The 19,781-nt window shown below is 46.3% G+C and overlaps 1 protein-coding gene across 4 annotated transcripts in view; it reads right to left on the reverse strand.

Annotated features, from left to right (window-relative positions):
- Positions 1-19,781, reverse strand: part of PLCD3 (phospholipase C delta 3) — a 30,498-nt gene that overhangs the window by 4,324 nt on the left and 6,393 nt on the right. For 3 of the 4 annotated variants that reach the window (XM_027873351.1, XM_027873353.1, XM_027873354.1), the window contains exons 2-10: positions 16,469-16,630; positions 15,900-16,128; positions 14,129-14,258; positions 9,186-9,414; positions 8,596-8,797; positions 8,027-8,171; positions 6,580-6,732; positions 6,159-6,263; positions 1,120-1,287 (exon numbers count right to left, since the gene is read on the reverse strand). In XM_027873351.1, coding sequence (XP_027729152.1) covers positions 1,120-1,287; positions 6,159-6,263; positions 6,580-6,732; positions 8,027-8,171; positions 8,596-8,797; positions 9,186-9,414; positions 14,129-14,258; positions 15,900-16,128; positions 16,469-16,630 — 1,523 coding nt within the window. The remainder of the gene's footprint in view (positions 1-1,119; positions 1,288-6,158; positions 6,264-6,579; positions 6,733-8,026; positions 8,172-8,595; positions 8,798-9,185; positions 9,415-14,128; positions 14,259-15,899; positions 16,129-16,468; positions 16,631-19,781) is intronic. The other variant, XM_027873352.1, reaches the window with a different exon arrangement.

Consider the following 19,781-nt stretch of genomic DNA (forward strand, 5'->3'; position numbering starts at 1 on the left):
AGTCAGATGTTCTATGTTGAACAGTTTAAGAATATCTTCACATACATAGGGAGTAAGGGAAGGAGGAAGGGAATCCTGAATAGTTTAGGAATATCTTCATATACTCAGGGAGTAAGGGAATCCTGAAGTCAGTATAAAGAGAATAAAGAAAGCCTGAACCCCAAGGAGATCAAAGAAGGGGAAATAATCCATACGCACAAAAATATTTATAGCAGCTCTTTTGTGGTAGCAAAAAACCCTGAAAATTAAGGGATGGCTCATTAATCGGGGAATGGTTGAACAAAATATGGTATATGAATGTAATGGAATACTAATGCGCTGTAAGAAATGATGAAAGGGATGGCTTCAAAGAAACCTGGGAAGATTTGCATGAACTGATAAAGAATCAGGTGAGCAGAAACAGGAACAATTTACACAGCAACAACAATGTTGTTTGTCCTTCATTCTTGAAGAAGACCAAGGTAATCGGGAAGATAATGTCATGACTTGTTTATTTATTTTTTTTTGGCTACGCAATGGGGTTAAGTGACTTGCCCAAGGTCACACAGCTAGTAAGTGTTAAGTGTCTGAGGCCAAATTTGAACTCAGGTCCTCCTGACTCCAAGGCCGGTGTTCTATCCTCTGTGCCACCTAGCTGCCCCAATGTCTTAACTTAATAAGACACAACGTTTGAACAACTTTGAAAGACTTAAGAACCCTGATCAACTCGATGACCAAACGTGATTTACAGAAAGATGGTGAAGAAGCATGCTACCCACCTCTTGACAGAGAGCCGATGGCCTCAGGCTACTTACTGAATGAAACATATATATGTATTTGGACACAGTCAATGTGGGGATTTGTTTTGCTAGACTAGGCTAATTTGTTACAAGGGTTTTATTTTTTCTTTCCTTTTTCCAATGGAGGGAGGGGGAAAGATTTTTGTTAATTTGGAAAAATAAAACTTAGAAAAAACTTTTAAAGGGAGAAAAAGAATTTTTCAGAGAATAGGGAAAGACCTGGGTAGGGATAACACTAGCTTTCTCCATCTCCCCTTCCATTTTTCCTTCTGGTCTTTGAACTCCCACGTAAGGCACTCTAGCTGGCCCTGGCCCTCTGGACCTCAGTCCCCAAGCTCACCTGTTTATTGTACTGTCCAGCCTCTGCCTCTCCCTCCTCCTCCTCCTCAGATTTCTCATCTTGTTCCTCCTTTCCTTCCTCTTCTTCCTCTATATAGGGCAGGACAGACTCTTCCAATTTATGTGTGGATGATTTTCTTCTCTTTGTGAAAGACTTGACTTTTAGCAACTAAAGTGGGGGGGGGGCAAAGAAGACAGGTTTCAAGACTCCCTCTTTTTCCCTTTCCATATCTAGACTCCCTCTGCAATCCTCCAAACCAGGGTTTCTTAACCCTTTTTGTGCCATACACCCCTTCAGCAGTCTGGTAAAGCCAATGGAGCCATCCGCAGAATGATGTTTTTAAGTACATAAAATGACATAATACTAATTATTATTAATATAATTCAATATAATTATTATATTATATATTATAATTCAATGTAATTATTGTATATAATACATCATTATATAATTCAATGTAATTATTATATATTCTATTATATATCATTATATAATATAATATAATATAATTCAACATCATCATTATTATTTGCTGTGGCCACTGTAAATGGATGTCCAAGTTTGGAATCTCTTCTCTCTTTTCCTGTAGCCCATGCATTCACACATAAAAGTATGTTTTCTAAAAGTTTATTTACCTTTATGGAAGAAAACAGGAAATTAGATACCTTAGGGGACAGGATGCTGGGCCTGGAGTCAGGAAGACCTGAGTTCAAATGTGGCCTCAGACACTTACTATGTAAACCTGGGCAAGTCATTTAACCTCTGTTACAAATGATACTAATACAAATCATACTAATTACAATGAAATAGTTATTAAAAAAATTTTTTTAAGTTCATGGACCCCAGGCTAAGAACTCCCTGCCCAAACCCAATCCCACTATGGCTCAAAGCAACATCCTCTGCTAAGCCCTTGTATGAAGACTGTCTTTTGTAAATTTTCAGGATGACCTGTCTGTCCCTTTGGGTTACTCTGAAGTTGTGAGGTTATGAGAATACTGTCTTGTACTTCTTGTTTTTACTGTAGGGGTGGGGGGGCAATGGGGGTCTTAGGGACTTATGTGGCAAATAGTTAGGAACCCTCAAGGCTGTTCTCCCCCTCCCCCCACCCCCAACCATGTTATCAGAAGGCTGGCTGAAATTAAACCAATGAATTAATTCCCAATGAGTTCAATTCAGAACACAAGTGGACATTCTGACCCTGCTTGGTGATATTCCAAGACAGAAGACTCTATTCTCTCTTTAGAACTGGACCCAATGGGCTCAAGACCTAGAGAAGGTCTTCGACCAAGCTAGGTCTAGATAAAACATCTAGTCAAGAAATTTAGATTTTCTTCAAGAAGGACTTCAAATAACTGAATGATATCTGAATGGGTATATTCTGTTCCCTCCCATTTTGTCATTGTTCAGTGGTTCAGTCATGCTGACTATTCAGGATCCCATGGACCATACTGTCCGTGGAGTTTTCTTGGTAAAGGTGCTGAAGTGGTTTGCCATTTCCTTCTCCAGTGGATTAAGGTAAAGAGAGGTTAAGTGACTTGCCCATGGTCACACAACGAGTGTCTCAGTCCACATTTGAACTGAGGTCTTCTGACTCCAGGCCCAGCACTCTATCCATTGAGCCACCTACCTGCATGTTTTCTTCCATAGATGTAAATAAACCTTTAGAAAATACACTTTTATATGTGAATGCATGGGGTAAAGGAAAGGGGAGAACATATTCCAGACTCGGGTATCCATTTATGGTGGCCACAGCAAAGGAAGGAAAACATAGTTAGAAGAAGACTGGGTGCTCCAGATCTCCGAAACAAGGGAGCTCAGGGGCCAGGAAGAGGGCTTAGTGACCAGTGAAAGTGTGCAGAGAAATGAAAGGTGAACAGCGTGAGGCCCCAAAAGGTTAAATTTTCCAACATCTGGCACAAGGAAGAAAAGAAGCCAGAATCCTTAGAACACTGAATAAAATGATGACAGCCTAAAGCCCAGAGCTGGCTCTTCCATGACCCATCCCTCCTCTCCAAGGACCACCCCCAGATATTGAGTACCACCCTCACCCCCCTTCCTTCTTCCCACTTGATGAGAAAGACCCAAACTCTTCCTTCTGTTGCTGCCCAGATGACTTTTCTTTCAAGGAAACCTGAGATGACTACAATAGCTGTGAGGACGAAGGGAGATAGCTGGTTTTGGTTTTTTTTTTTCCAAACATCATGAGGATAGTGGGAAAAGTGCTGGATTTGGAGTCAGATGACCTGGGTTGGGATCTTAGCTCTGTCACTACTTCTCTGACCTTGAGCAAATCACTTTCATCTTTCTGGGACCACTTCCTCATCTGTTAAATGAAGGTCCTTTCAGGCTCAAAATCTAGGCTCCAAAGATCCTTTACTCCTCCTGGATCCCACTCCCCAATAACAGCCACCCAGACCCCCTATGTAATCCTCTTTATAAAATAGCAAACCCCCTCTAGTTCAATAATCTCCTCCATCAGACTCCTATAAGGAAAGGGATTGTTTCTGTGACTCTTGGAAGTGCTCTGGGTATCCCTTGGACTATTTTGATGTTTTGACATAATAGGAACACTATGCCACATCTTTTATATTTCTTTATTTTTCCACTCTTGGGATAGAATGACTTGGGTGGGGGTGGGAGGAGAAATGAGAGAGGTGTTGGAACATTCAAACACCATCAAACATCATGCAATCAAATGTGGTAGCTAGGTGGCACCATAGAGCACTGGGCCTGGAGTCAGGAAGACCTGAGTTCAAATCCAGCCTCAGATGCTTCCTAGCTGTGTGACCCTGGGGAAGTCACTTAACCCCTGCCTGCCTCATCTGTTTCCTCATCTGTAAAATGGGGGTAAAAATAGTGCCTATCTCTCAGGTTTGTTGTGAGGATCAAAAGAGATAATATTTGAAAAGTATTTGACAAACCTTAAAGTAGTATATAAATGTTAGCTATCATTGTCTGAGAATAAATTTTAGATTACAGAATACAATCCACAGCGCCCAATTGAGCAAATCCCAAATGTACATGGGGGTATTCTGGAGTGGCTACTCTCTCCATGGGCTGGACATCATGGTACTCCAGATCCTGGATCATGGACCCTAGTAGAACGAGGGAGCTCCAGCTGGCTGGAATAACTTTGATGGCACTTTTTTTTTTTTTTTGTGAGGCAATAGGGGTTAAGTGACTTGCCCAGAGTCACACAGCTAGTGAGTGTTATGTGTCTGAGACCACATTTGAACTCAGGTCCTCCTGACTCCAGGGCCGGTGCTCTATCCACTGTGCCACCTAGCTGCCCCTGGAATAACTTCGAAAACTTAAATACCATTGAACCCAGGAACATGTTGTTTTCTTCTAGACTAAGGGCTCTTAACTTGAAATCTTTGAAACTTAAGAAAAAAATTTTTTCTGGATAAGTATGTTTCAATATAATTGGCTTCCTTTATAAGCCTATGGATTTAATATTACTCATTTAAAAACATCATTCTGAGAAAGGATGCATAGGCTTCACCAGACTGTCCAAGAAGTCCTCAACCACAAAAAAGGTTAAAAATCCCTATGCTATGATTTCACATTGCTTTACCTTCTCAGTGAGTGTGGGAGGACGAGGAAGGAAGAAGAGAATTTAGAACCAAAATTTTTTTAAATAAATGTTAATATAAGTAATAATTTTTTTTTTTAAAGAATCCCTATGCTAGTTGTATCTCTAGTAAATGTTGGGTCATTTTTCAGTCGTGTCCCACTCTTCATGACTCCATTTGGGGTTATCTGGGCAAAGATACTAACTAGAGTGGTTTGCCATTTCCTTCTTTAGCTCATTCTATAGATGAGAAAACTAAGGCAAACAGGGTTAAGTGACTTACCAGGGTCACATGGCTAGTAAGTATCTGTCTAGGGCTGGATTTGAACTGGAGAAAGTCAGTCTTCCTGACTTTGGGTCCAGCACCACTACCCACTGTGCCACCTAGCCGCCCAATAACTATTGTTTATGAAATTGTATATTCTCTGTTGCCCCCTAAACAAACCCTAGAAAAATCCACTCTTAAAAAAGAAAAGAAAAATAAGAAAACCCACTGTTATATGAATAGATAGACTCCAGACTTGGGCATACAGTTATGACGGCAACGGGTAATTAGGGTGTGGGAACAGCAGACCTTTGGACTCAGAGAACAGAGCCAGGTCGGGGGATGGAAAGGTTCCCGAAGCTGTCTTTCTCTGGTTAGGGTACTGTGATTAGTAAAGAATTGGAACAAAGCAAATCAGAAACCCTGGAGCCAGGGGATCATGGCTTTAGAGCTGGAAGGGAGAGGTCACTGAGTCCACTCCTAAAAGCGACAAAGAAGGGGGCAGCTGGGTGGTGCAGTGAATAGAGCTTTGGCCTTGGATTCAGGAGGACCTGAGTTCAAATACAGCCTCAGATACATAACACATACTAGCTGTGTGACCCTGGGCAAGTCACTTAACCCCATTGCCTAGCCAAAAAAAAAGTGACAAAGAAACTGAGGGCGGCTAAGTAAAAGCTTGATTTCATTTGCTGGGTCACAGAGTTAAGAAATATCTAAGGAAAGATCTGAACCCAGGTCTTACTGACTCCAAGTACAGTGTTCTATTCACCCACCTGCCTAGGCAAAGGCCTCCTAGACATGTTCCAAAAAGGTCCTAGAACCCTCAGGAAGCTGGGGGGAACTCCACAGGGCCTAAGGCCTCGAGCTGAATGATTCATAGCCCCTCAAGGCAACTAGGATTGGTGGCACAGTGGATAGACGGCTGGTCATGGAGTCAGGAAGACTCGAGTTCAAATCTAGCCTCAACTACTTCCTAGTTGAGTAACTCTGGGTAAGTCACTTAATTGCTGTCTGCCTCAGCTTCCTCATCTATAAAATGGAGATTAATAATAGCACCTTCCTCCCAGGGTCTTTGTAAGAATCAAATGAGATATTCGGAAAGTGCTTAGCATGGGGCCTAGCACGCAGTAGGCGCTTAACAAACACTTGTTTCCTTCCCTTTCTCCCCAAGGCTGTTTGATCTTGAGGGCACCCCCAAACCTTAAGTTCATTTTCTTTGTCCTCCGCAGGCGGGTCAGACAGAGCCTCTTTTTTCTGATGGACAGTTTGTTTCTTGCCCTTCACCAGAACCTTGCCCTTCAGCTGCTGTGGAGGTCAAGAGAGAAGGGTCAATCCTTCCTCCCCACCTTGCTTCCACAAACACAGATGGCTACAAACTCCCAGAGCTCATGGCCCCGTTGCTCAGGGCACACATCCCTTCCCAATGCTCTCCCCTGCCAAGACACTGAACCCTTCAGCCAGGATATCCCTCCCCTCTTGGGATGCCCAGCTTTATCATCAAGTTCTGACCCGGTCAGAGCTCCCAAACCCAGATGTGGGGGGAGGGGTTCGCCCTCCCATGGGGAGCAGACCCCCTGCCTCCCTCACTTCCCACTCCTTGCCAGTCTGGTGGGGGCATCACCTCTGGAGAAGGCAGCTCTTCAGGGATTTTCCCGTCCAGAGTTTCTGTCACCAGCATGTTCCCCAGGATGGTCCGTAGATAGTGAGCCATGGTGGACTGCTGCTGCATCCCACAGTGGTTCTCCAGGGATAAGATGACGGGGTACGGAGACAGCTGGTGAAGGGGAGCAGGGAGGTTCTGTTCCTCAAAACCCTCAGGCTGAGCCCCAGCCCCACACCCTACCAGGACAAGAAGTACAGGGGAAAAGTGGGCAGTCCAGACAGGCGGGGAATCAGACGCCGCTTACCGTCTACGCTACCTTTCGAAAACTTGATTTTCCGATTTGTAAAAAGAAGAGGACGGGACCAGGTGGCCTCTGCGGTCCCTTCCGCCTCTAAATCTATGATTGTTTGGCATTCAAGGCTCTTCACAACCTAGCCCAGGGGTGGGGAACCTGCGGCCTCCAGGCCTAGCCTCTTCTAAACTTGCCAGTTTTTTAAGACGTTACTCCCGCTGTTGAACTCTGTGGTATAGTTAAGAGTGCCGTAAGACCCGAGTTTGAATCCTGCCTCAAACGCTAGGTGTGTGACCCTGGGCAAGTCAGCTAACCACTGTCTGCCTCAGTTTCCAAAATGTTGAACTTGGCCTCTGAGGTCGCTTCTAGCTCTAAATCTGTGATGTTGAGTGACGTCGGCCTACTTACTGCTCCTCACACATGAGGCTCTATCTCTAGTCTGTCTTTGCACTGGCTCTGTGCCTAAAATGCCCTCTGTCCTCACCTCTTAGAATCCCTGGCTTCCTTCAAGATCTACCCTTCTGCTCAAGGCCTTTAGTGATCATACACTACCCCTCAAAGGCTAGTGCCTTCCCCTCTAAAGTTATCTTGCATCTATTGTGTGTGTGTGTGTGTGTACATATTGTCTCCCCCGTTAGAATGTAAGCTCCTTGAGGGCAGGGACTGGTTTTTTATTATTTCTTTGTATTCTCAGCACTTAGCACAATGCCTGGCATATAGTGGGTGCTTAATAAATGCTTGTTGATTGATATAGAAGGTGCTTAATAAATGCTGATTGACTGATTCTAATTCTATGAAATCAAACAGCAGGACCCTCTGAACTCTCCTCCGACCCCCAAAACACAGGGTCATGAGGCTTTGTAGACTCTGGGTTGTTCACACACTAATCATGGCATGGATGGGGCTGAGGGGGAGGTCTTGGCATGATGGATGGATGTCATGGGGCAGGGGCAGGGGGGTGGAAGGAGGTTGGTTGAGAGGTCACAAGACAAAGGAGAGAGGAAGCTGGCGGCAGGTCACTGTGGAAGTCTTGGGGAAGGTTGAGGGATAATGAAGGGCACAGTCAGGACTGGGATGGGACAGATGTCTCATCACACAAGTGTCTGGGGCTGAGGGCTGGGATAGGACAGGACAGGTCAGGATGGGACAGGGCAGGGCAGGGCAGCAGCTCACCGAGAAGGCATGGTCCCGCACAGCTTGGATGACATCCCGAAAAAGGATCTTAGAGGTGAATGTGTGCCCGTGATAAACGACAGGTTCTCCATCCGGCCCCTCCCAACAGTCCAGCTCCACACACCTGCAGCCCTGAGCAAATGCCCTGATGGGGGTCGAGGAAGAAGAGAGGGCCCAGCTCAGGACAGGGAGAGAAGGGATCCGAGACGCCATCGAATCTAATCCTCTCATTTTTCAGATTAGGAAACTGAGGCCCAGAGAGGCTAAATACCTTGCCCAAAGCCATACAGCTTGTAAATGGTAATATTGGAACCCAGGTCTTCTGACTCTAAATCCATCATTCTTTCCACTATACTACAAACTATGCCTGAGACAAGGTCCCAGGGGGCCTGAGATGGGGGCTGGAGAGCTAAAGATCCCATCTTTCAATGACTCAGTTGCCCTTGAGCAGCTCTGGCTCACATACCTAAGTACATGCATTTTCTCTTGGTCTTCATGCTGCTGCCCAAGGAAGGGCCCCCAGGGCCCAGGTACGAGTTCCTCAGACTCTGGGGTCCCATTAGTCATACCTGATATAGGCCTCTGTGCTGCTGACACCACCAATTTGGGACTGGGTCAGGTAAGTATTGTGGGAAGAGGAGATAAAGTAATGGGAGAGGGGCTGATTCATGTCTTGGTAGACGTCTTTGTGCGTTGGGTCCAGGACAGCGCCGTCAGGTGACAGTAGGAACATCATGAAACCATCCAGCATCATCAGGTTGTGCTGTTTAGCTATAGGCAGGAGGGAAGAGGAGTCAGCTCTGGTTGGAGGATGGGCAGGAGGGAAGAGGGCAGAGGTAACCTTCTCAGCCCTGGCCACTCGCAGCCCTTTGGACACATTCCCTTTTCCTTCTGCAGTGTGCCACACCCCTCCTTCCCCAGGTCCCTGCACCCCAGCCTCCTCCTCCTCCTCCCACTCATTCCCCCAAACCTTTGTAACCTGCCCCAGGTTTCCTGGGACCTTTCACCCCCATTCCCACCGTCATGTCTAGACCCTTTCCTTACTCATTCCAAATTCATCCCTTCCTCCCACCCTTCACCCAGCTCTCTTTCCTCTGTTCTTCCTTCCAAGATCAGTCCCCCCAAGCCTGGCCCAGCCCATCTTCTCCCACACATACACCTTTCTCATTAAGCTCATAGGTACGGATTAGGTGCTGCGCCTGGGCCACAGTGGCTCCCTCCTCTCCTTGGTCATGGAGAAACTCCAGCAGCTCAGTGGCACTCAGGACTCGGTCTTCCCCAGAGTAGCGGTAAAAGATTTCCTCCAATTCCGGCCGTTTCAACAGCCGCCGGAGAAACTCTTCGATTTCAGCATCTTCAAGCTGCTCGTTCCGAGAGCTGTCACACTCCTAGGGACACCGAGACATCTTACAGGAGGGGACCTGGGCTCTCCACCCCACTCCCCTCCCACCAGATGCACTGTCAAAGTCCAGCACAACACAAACAACTTATAATGATGATGATAATGATAATGATACCGGTATAATAATACTAGCTAGCATATGGAGTCACTATGCTTTGTAAAACATCACTAGAGGGGGCAGCTAGGTGGTGAAGTGGATAGAGCACCGGCCCTGAAGTCAGGAGGACCTGAGTTCAAATCCGGCCTCAGACCAAACACTTGACACTTAATAGCTGTGTGACCCTGGGCAAGTCACTTAACCCCAACTGCCTAAAAAAACAAAAAAACAAAAACATCACTAGAGGAGAGCAGCGCTTATTTCTAAAACACTGTCAGGGTGACAAAGTCCTTTACCCACAACAGGACTGCAAGTGTGAACTGTCCCCATTTTGCAGATAAGGAAAACTGAGGTCCAAAACTTGGCCCAGGATTACACAGTTAGTAAGCATTAGAGCTGAACCTCGAACCCACGTCTTGAAAGAGAGAGAAAGAAAAAAAAGAAAAAAAAACCAACAATGGCTTTGTAGCCAGTTGAAATTCTTGTCATGCTACTTGTGACCTGTGTCATGTCATCTCTGATCTCTGAGACTCAGTTTCCTGGTCTATAAAAGGAAGGAGCAGTACTGGATGGCTCTCAGGTCCCCTCCCACCTCTGACAAATTTTGACCTCATGATCATCATTACTACCATTCCTAATATTATCATATGTTCTACGTGATACAAGTGTCTTCTCACAAGTACAACATGTCCTTTTCTATCAGAGACAACCATCGAATTTTACATCCTCCCAGGATGGAAGTAAAGCAGGGATTGTTGCCCCATTTGACAGATGAGAATACTAAGACCTAAGCTGGTGACCAGTGGCTTGCCAAAGGTCACATAATAATAATAGCTAGCTGTTGTTTTTTCATAACACTTCAAAAATCTGCAAAGTGCTTTGACAGAGAGAAGGTGTCCTAAAAATCTTAGTGCCATTTTTAGCTTTAATAGCTTAAAACAGCAAAATTACGAATTTTGGGATTCCTTCTATTTATCATATTTGATGCTCACAACAACCCTAAGAGGAAAATGCTATTATTACTATCCCCATCTTACAGGTGAGTAAACTGAGTCATAGAAAAGTTGAAGTGACCTAATCCAAGGTCGCACAGCTAGTAAGCATGGGAGGTTTGGGGTGGGGTGGGGGGAGTCTTTCTTGAGTACATGGCTCTAGCCACTGGGCTTCCTGGCTACCTCATTTGCTTTCCATGGCTAGTGTATGGTAGAGCCAGGAGGAATAGACTCAAGTTTCCTGAAGCCTTAACCCAGCCCTCTTCCCCACGCACTGTACTGTTGTCCACAAAGCAAGCAAGCTGAGGGGAAATGGGGACAGCAATGGTCAGCTAGGTGGTGCAGTGGATAAAGTACCATGCCTGGACTTAGGAAGACCTGAGTTCAAATTCGGCCTCAGATACTCACTAGCTGTGTGACCCTGGGCAAGTCACTTGACCCTGTGTTTTTTTTTTGCCTCAGTTTCCTTATCTGTAAAATGAACTGGAGAAGGAAATGGCAAACCACCCCAGTATCTTTGCCAAGAAAACCCCAAAGTGGGATAACAAAAAGTTGGACTAAAAAACAACTGAACAACAACTACAAAGAACAGGGATAATAATAGCCTTACCTTCCAGGGTTGTTGTGAAGGTCAAATGAGATATTTGTAAAGCACCTTAAAGCACTTTATAAATGTTATTACAGCCAACAATTTTGATGTGTTATAAATATTATTATAGGCATCAGATTGCACACCATCTTAGAGAGGGAAGTGGGGAAGAAGGGGGAGAAAATTTAAAACTCAAAAGCTTATGGAAGTGAATGTTGAAAACTAAAAATAAATTAATAATATTATTATAGGTAGCTAGGTGGTTCACTGAGTACTGGGCCTAGAATCAGGAACATCAGAGTTCAAATTTGAGCTTAAGCACTCACCAGCTGTATGACCATGGGCAAGTCACCTAACCTCTGTCTGCTTCAGTTTCCTCACCTATAAAATGGGGATATAATAGTAACTACCTCCCTGGATTGTTAGGAGGATAAAATGAGAAAATATTTTCAAAGCTTTTTACAAACCTTAAAAAATGTTCTATAAATTCTAGCTATTATTATTATTACTATTAAACATTCTTTTACAGATGAAGAAACTGAGGTTAAATGACTTATTCAAGGTCACAGGGGTATGGGGACAGGGATTCTGAACCCAGATTTTTTCTGACTCCCGGTCCAGCAATCTATCCACCACACTGGAATTCTTAATCCCTTTTTGTGTCAGGGACCCCTCCAGTAATCTAGTGAAGACAATGGACCACCCCTTCTCAAAACGCATAAAATAAAAATCCATTGGATTACAAAGGATACTGATTATATTGGAATATTTTTTAAAAACAAGTTCATGGGAGGCAGCTAGGTGGCCCAGTGGATAAAGCATCAGCCCTGGAGTCAGGAGGACCTGAGTTCAAATGTGACCTGAGATACCTACTAGCTATGTAACCCTGGGTAAGTAACTTAACCCCAATAGCTTCTTTTTTTTATTATTATTAATTTATTTTGATTTATCAACAATCACTTCCATAAACTTTTGAGTTTTAAATTTTTCTCCCCCTCCCTCCCCCCTTCCCCAAGATGGTGCACAATCTGATATTGGCTATACATATACATTTCTACTAAACATTTTCACATTAGTGATCTTGTAAGGAAGAATAAGAACCAATAGGAGGAACCACCAGAAAGAGGAAACAAAACAAAACAGAAGAAAAAAAATAGCAAATCGTATGCTTCAATCTGCATTCAAATTCCATAGTTTTTTCTTTGGATGTGGATAGCATTTTCTATCATGAGACTTTTAGAGATGTCCAATAGCCTCTTAAAATGAAAAACAAAAACAAGTTCATGGACTCTTCAGGTTAAATGCTCCTCGATTATAGCATGAGCCCACAGGCCCACATACTATGTCTGCATGGTATGTGTTGTGTTCACCTGTATGAGTCCACATGGTGGAGGAGCCTAGTGTGTGCTCACACAAGCACCACAAACATGGTACTTGTGCTGACGTGGGCCCAGGGTGTGCCCACACATGCTCCCCGTGTGACCAGTCGAAGTTTAGCAAACCAAACAAAAGCGGGGAAGGTTATCTGGGCTGGACTCTTCCCTCCCCACTTCCATCCGTCAGGTCCCTCACCTACTTTGGGTTAGAGATCTCGGAGTTGGGCAGCTGGGGGAAAGGAGGAATCTAAGTTCAAACCTCCTGATCCCAGAGGGGTGAATGATGAAGCACGCTGCCTACCTCCTGAGAGGGGAAGCTACACAATAAGACATATTTCTCTTTGGACGAGGCCATTCAGGAATTTGTTTTGCTAGACTATGCATATTTATTACAAAGATTTTTTTTTCCTTTTGTGTTTCAGTGGGGAATGGAAGATGGTAAGGAAATAAAATAGATTTTTATTCATTTACAAAATTAATTTTTTAAAATGTAGACACATAAAGAAAAAAAAAGTTTGAGCCTCCAGGCTCTCCAGCTTCCTTGTAGGATAAAGGGCCAGGACCCCTAAATTCCCCTTGTGTCCCCACCCAGGCCTGATTTAACCTGACAGTTAAGGTAACGAGTCCCAGATGTTGCAAACTCCAGAGAGAAGAGCCTGCTGTCTCACTAACAGCTGAGCTCAAGAGGCTGGGGAGGGAGGTGGTGGCAATGAGTCAGCGAATTCTCCAGAAAAAGGGGTAGGGGTGAATAAAGTGCTTGACAGGGAGGCAAGAGTACTGGGTTCTAGTCTCAGTTCTGCCATTTCCCTATCCTGGGCAAGTGCCTCAGTTTCCCTTTCTGTAACATGAGGGAGGTTAGACTCTAAGATCCTTTCCAGCTTTGAATGTCATTCTATTGAGCTAATCAGGAAGAGAGTAGGGACAGTTCTCTGAGTAGGCTGCTCTGTAGCATCAGGGTCCCTCCCCTAAAAGGGCACCTGGGTGGCACAGTGGATAGAACACCCAGCCCTGGAATCAGGAGGACCTGAGTTCAAATCTGACCTCAAACACTTACTGGCTGTATGACCCTGAGCAAGTCACTTAACCCTGGTTGCCTAAAAAAATTAAAAATTAAAAAAAATAAATAGGTAGTCAGTAGGAAAGAGAATGAAAGAAAAGGGCCAAAAAAGGGACCGTAAGGGATGGGCTCACAAGCCTAATCTCATCTGACCTCAGAAACTAAGTATCGTTGGGCCTGCTTAACACTTGGATGGGAGAAGAGAAGCCTAAATCTGGAATCAGAAGACTTGTCTGCATTTGAATCCTGGCTCTGCCACACATTAAGACTGTGACCTTGGACAAATAGCTTAACTTTTCCGTGCCTCAGTTTCCTCATCTGTAAACAGGTGGTTGTACTACCTCTGAGGTCTCTTCTAGCTTTAAATCTATAAATCTATTCTATGATGGGAGTAGGTGGTCTGAGAGCTGAAGGGCATGGGGTGGCAGGGAGGGGGTTAGGGACTGAGTGATTCAGTTAGCATAAAACAAAGGGATCCAGAGAATGAAGAAGAAAAAAGAGGAAGGGTGCCAGGAAAAGAGATGAAGAAGAAAAGCAAAATGGTGTCAGACTGGTAAGTGGGGGGAGAGGCTGGGTGAGAACAGAGTACCTTGAATAGTTGATGGGCATACATGTCATCCATGGTCACGTTCACCATCTGAAGAAGGTGTTTGATTTCCTTGAAACTCATCTTGCTGTCGTGGTCTGAATCTGCCTGATGTAGGTAGCCATGGATCCAAGTGAGAAAGTTCAGGAAGCCACACACTGAGAGGATCTGCACCCCTGCCCCTACCTGCTTCCCCCTCATACACTCTCCCTCCCTCTGCCCAGGGCTCCCTGCCTGGACTGCTCTTCTCATCTCTCAATCTCTATCCTGGGTGTATGCCTTGTCTTCTCTTTCGTTCTGAAGCCCTCTCTGGGACTGTCATCCCCATCACGCTGGGAGTTTCCAAATCAGCCCTCTTGGGGTTGCTCACACAAGACACGCTACCTCCAGATTTTGTACCTTTGCCAAGGTTGTGTCCCACACCTGGAATACGCTCCTTCCTCACCTGTGTCCCTTAGAATTCCTGATTTCGTTCAAAACTAAACTCAAATACCAGCTCCAAAGGAGGTATTTCCCGATTCCACCTCTCCTTGCCCCAGCTGCTAATTTTGCATACATCATGTTCATACTTAAATATTCACTATCATACATGTCGATAGAATGTAAGTTCCTTGAGAGCAGAGACTGATTGTTCTGGTCTCCGAATCCCCACGTAGCACCGTGCCAGGCACATTTTAAGTACTTATAAGATGATTGACAGATTGATTGGTAGGTTGACTGTGCCCTCCCAATCCATCAGCCAGACTCCCTGAAGGCAGAGACTGGGAACTTTCAGGGTATGGCCACTGGGCCTCCTCCATCACAATGAAGGCAACCACTGTGTGAGTCTTATCAGACTGGCCTGGAACCCTTCACAACCTGACCCCTTCACAGACTCCCAGTCTTCTCACACTCTACTTCTTTCTCCCCTATTCTATAACCGAGCTACTTGGATACTACGATGAGGGTGTATTTGCTGTTCCTCCTACAGGATACTCCATTTCCTGACTCTTCCCCAACCCTGATCTCACTCCTTTTCTCTGTCTATCCTCAAGCCTACCTAAAAGGCTCTCCCTCCTTATCTTCCTCTCAAATCTTCCCAGATCTCCCAGAATACTCAACTCAAATCTCACCTTCGATGGAGGCCTTTCCAGATCCCTTCCTCCCCCATACCTTCCCCCAAACCTTAAATTCGGTCAATTCTCCAAGACTATCTTCTACCTACTTGGTCAATCAGTTGTTATGTGCTTAGGTGTTTGTAGGTTGTCTCCTCCATTAGAATACAAACTTCTTGAGGGCAGGGAATGCATTTTTATTTTTTGCCTTTTTTTTTTTTAGCACAAGCACAATAATGTTTGTTAACTGACTGCCTGAGGGAAGGAACTAGTCTAAGAGTCGCTTTGTATCCCCAGGGCTTAGCGCAAAGCCAGGCGCACCCTACTTAGTTTCTGAGGTCAGAAGAGGTTGGGCAAGTAAGCCCAACCCCTAGGGTCCCTCCCTTGGGTTTTTTCTTACATCCTCTTCCCTAAAGACTACCTTCTCAGTCTATGGCTAGTTTGTTTGTATTTTGAGGCAATCTAGGTTAGGTGACTGCTCTGGGTCATACAGGTGATGACAGACTGAAGGCGTGTCTGGGTCAAAGTGTCTTCCTCGCTGTGAACTACCCCCCCCCCCCATACACACACATAGACACACAACTCTGGCCACAGTCTAGGTCCTGAGGCCTGGGGAGTACCGAAGGACCCGCTGGCAGTCCCGGGGATCTTGCTTCAGCCCCAGCTCCAGGAAAGGATATTGGTCAAGCTTTTCCCTCTGGCTCATGGCGTCCAGACGCGCCCGGAGCTTGGCCAGGCCACGCACCCAGCGCTGTGCCTCCTCCTCGGTGGACGCTGCCAGGTCCAGGTTCTTGCACCTGCCCTTGAACGTGATGGTGAGGCAGCAGCTGGAGGGGAAGGCGCCGCCGTAGCGCCGCAGCCCCTCGGACTGATGGCCCTGGCGCACGGCCTCGATGTGCTGCAAGGAGACTGCGCGGGGACGGGGGCAAGACCGGTATGTAAGGGGGAGGCGGGGGTGTCGAAGAGTCACCGAATCAGCTTTAAACGGAGCTGGAAAGGACTTGGAAATCTGGGAGCCCACCTCACCCCCACCCCGGAGCAAGTCGGTGGCGGAGCTGGGATTCAAACCCGGGTCTTCTGACCCCTAACCCCAGCCTCAACTACCCGGAGAAGAGCCAAGAGCAACAGCTGCTGGAGTGGGGGACACAAGGGCTAGGCTGACCACCACGGGCAGCCCCAAGATAGGGGGTTGGGGCTTGTGAGAGGCACCTGGGGAGGGGAGAGCGATAGAGGGCACAGGGTCACTCACAGACGTGATGAGACTTAGGGTGTCGGAAGCGGCGCTGGAACCACACGGTCATGCAGTCTTCCTGCAGCCTGTAGAAGCGGACCTTCTGCCACTTTAGCGACCTGATCTTGCAGAACTGAGAGCCCTTCAGCATAGCCAGCACATCCTCATCTTCGTTCAGATCTGGGAGAGGGAGATAAGTGTTGAGTCGGTTCAGTCATGTTAGACTCTGACCCCATGTGGGGTTTTCTTGGCAAAGGTACTGGAGTAGCTTGCCATTTCCTTCCCCAGCTCATTTTACACATGGGGAAACCGAGGCAAACAGGGTTCAGCGACTTGCCCAGGGTTACACAGCTAGTAAGTGGCTGAGGCTGGATTTGAACTCAGGTCTTGAATCCACAGCCGGTGCCCTATCCTCAGTCTCTGCTTCTAGGGGAGGACCCTGATGCTAGAGAGTAGCCTACTTAAAGAATCATCTCTATCCTCTTCCTGATTAGTTCAGTAGAATGACATTCATAGCTGGAAAGGAACTTAGAGTCCAGCCTCCCTCATGTTGTCCACTGCACCAACTAGCTGTCCAGGGAGAATAATCAGGGAGACCCTTACTGCGAGACCCTACAATATGCCCCCATCCCTGATTCACCTACCCACATGTACTGATACTGAGCCCTCTATCCCTGGGCCCCCTTCCCTCTCATCTCTGCTACTGACCCTTCCATTCCTGCTTGGACTCTCCCTTCCTCAATACTAAGCTCTTCTATCTTTGTTTTTCCCATCTCTGATACTGAATATCCCTCTCTTGGAAAGAACACTGTAAACCTGAAGTTGCAGGAACTGAGTTCACATCATAGCTCTATAGTACAATGTGACCTTGGGTAAGTCACTTAACCTTGTTTGACTCAGTTTCCTCATCTGTAAAAATGATGGATTTGCATTAAACTGTCATCCCATGATGATCTTCAGCTCCAAGTCCTTTCATTCTCAGCATTGAGCCCCCATTTCAGATACTTTCTAATATCCCCCTGCACACGTATGCGAGCGCACACATACATTTCCAAGTCCCCAGTGCCGAGATTTAATACGTGTTTTAAGCCACTCTCGCTACATCCTCAAGGTGGCCCTCTCAGAGGCCTTTGTTTGGAAATGCTGAATAAACTAATAAGCAGAGAGGGACACTATTTGTTCTCACTCCAACCTTGTTAATGTTCATTCCTCTGGAAGGATGAGAAGCTGAGCCTTTGGAGATACATGTTGTCTCTACCCTTCACCTGACTTCTTATCCTTGACTCCTTTGTCTCCAGCCCTCAACAGTTTCTAGGGAGAAGGCTTCTGGTGCCTTCCGCTCAACACCTGGCACACCCTGGCATCCAGAAACAGCCTTTCGCCTGGCTCAAAACCCTGATAGTCAGGAAGTTCTTCTTCCTATCTAACCTAAATCTCTCTTGCTGCAACCTAAGCCCCACTCCTCACATTCCCTGCTGCCCTGTCCAATTCTGGGGGCAGGGTGCAAATGACAGCTCAGGCTTTCTGGGCTCCAGGTGAGCAGTTGAGAGCCACAAGCTAAGAGCCGCAGGCTCTTGGGCACAGTCCAGCTTGGCTGCTACCCTGGTGGGAAAGGCTGGGTGGGGCTGATCTCTGGTTGACCTGCTCTGTTTTTGGAGATAGCTGATATCTGGCCTCCCACTTACCCTGGGCCTCTCCCTTTCCTAGTCCTTTTTTTTTACCTCTTAATTTGAGATTCCCTACCATCGACCTCCTGCCTATATTCTCATCCCTGGGCCACATCAGCAAGCCCTGTCTTCATCCAAATCCCAGGCTGGGGCCTGAACAACAGACCACACAGGGGATCAGGGGAAGATTGTAACTGTTTCTCCTCCCTTAGTGCTCACAATAATCCTGCTCCCACATCACCCCATCCCACTTCTGCTCTTGGGATTCTAATGAGAATGGACATCTTTCTTCAAGTGTATGGGCCCAACCCAAGCTAGAGAAATAACCGTGTGTGTAGACTCTTACGGGGTCAGAGGGGAGTGGACAATGCCTATGTTCTTAGCTAAGGAGCAAGAGGTATCATTCTCTGATTCTTAGGGTCTCCAACATTTCTCTGTCCCCTCCCCATCTAGCCAACCTCTCTACGATACATTCTTTTTTTGGGGGGGGGTGGCTTGAGAAGGGGGGATGAGAATCAAAGGAGGTACCCTGTTACAAATTCATTTTTTCCCAGCTCACGCCTCACCTCATAAATATTGGAAGCCCATGGAAGTAACTTTGCTGAAATCCAGACACGGCTCATCACTAGGATCATAGACCGAGATCCAGAAGGCAGTTCATTTATTCATTTCTTTTATTTTAGGAGGCAGCTGGGGTTAAGTGACTTGCCCAGGATCACACATCTAGTAAGTATCTGAGGCCAGGTTTGAACTTAGGTCTTCCTGACTCCAGGGATGGTGTTCTATCCACGATGCCACCTAGCTGCCCCCAGAAGGTACTTTAGGAAGCCACCAAGTCGCAGGGTCATAGATCTAATTGGTCCAAACCCCTCAATTTATAGATAAGGAAACTGAGGCACTAAGAGGCTAAGTGACTTGTCCAAGGTCTCAAAGGGAACAGGTGTCAGAGGTGGGACTGGAACCAAGGTCCTCAACTCAGTTTCCTCATCTGTAAAATGTACAGCTCGTTGAAGCAGGTAGTACAATTATCATAATAATGGTGCTACCTACTTCAGTGAGCTGCTGTGAGGCTCAGGGGATGACAGACGATAAACACTGGATGAGCAATACTTTTTTCCTTCTTCAATGTGAGTTATTATTATTTTGGCACTGAGTTGAGTCCAGAGATCCCACTCCCACCACTTCCCTGGCAAATAGAGAGCTGGGGGGATGGACCAACCCTTGTTCCTATGACAACTACCAACCAATCGTGCCTCAGAGTCACAGCTGTTGGGCCCAGCCCCCTCTTCTTCTCCCATTTCCCTGCCCCCCACACATTGGAAGCAAATGACTAATACCGGAAATGGAGGTGAGTCACTCACTCCCGGGGGCTGGTTTACCCAGACTCTTTCTGCAAACAGTCTAATGGTGGGTGATGTTGCCCCAAACCCAGACGATTCTCCTGGCTTCCCCAATTCAGTGGCTACTTTCACTAAGCACTCACACATACACCCACAGCCCTGACAGAATCTTCTGGGGTCCACGGAACCACTTGTTCCTCACCAGGGCCACCTCTGGACACAGAGTGACCTACTGGGAGAAGGATTTGTCATTTGAACTCATAAGCCCCAGGCGTTCCCCCATCACCTATTGCCCTTTGGAGTACTCACATCACCTGCCTCCAG

The sequence above is a fragment of the Vombatus ursinus genome, unplaced genomic scaffold (genome assembly GCF_900497805.2).
Source record: "Vombatus ursinus unplaced genomic scaffold, bare-nosed wombat genome assembly UNPS02014801.1, whole genome shotgun sequence".
Lineage (NCBI taxonomy): Eukaryota > Metazoa > Chordata > Mammalia > Diprotodontia > Vombatidae > Vombatus > Vombatus ursinus.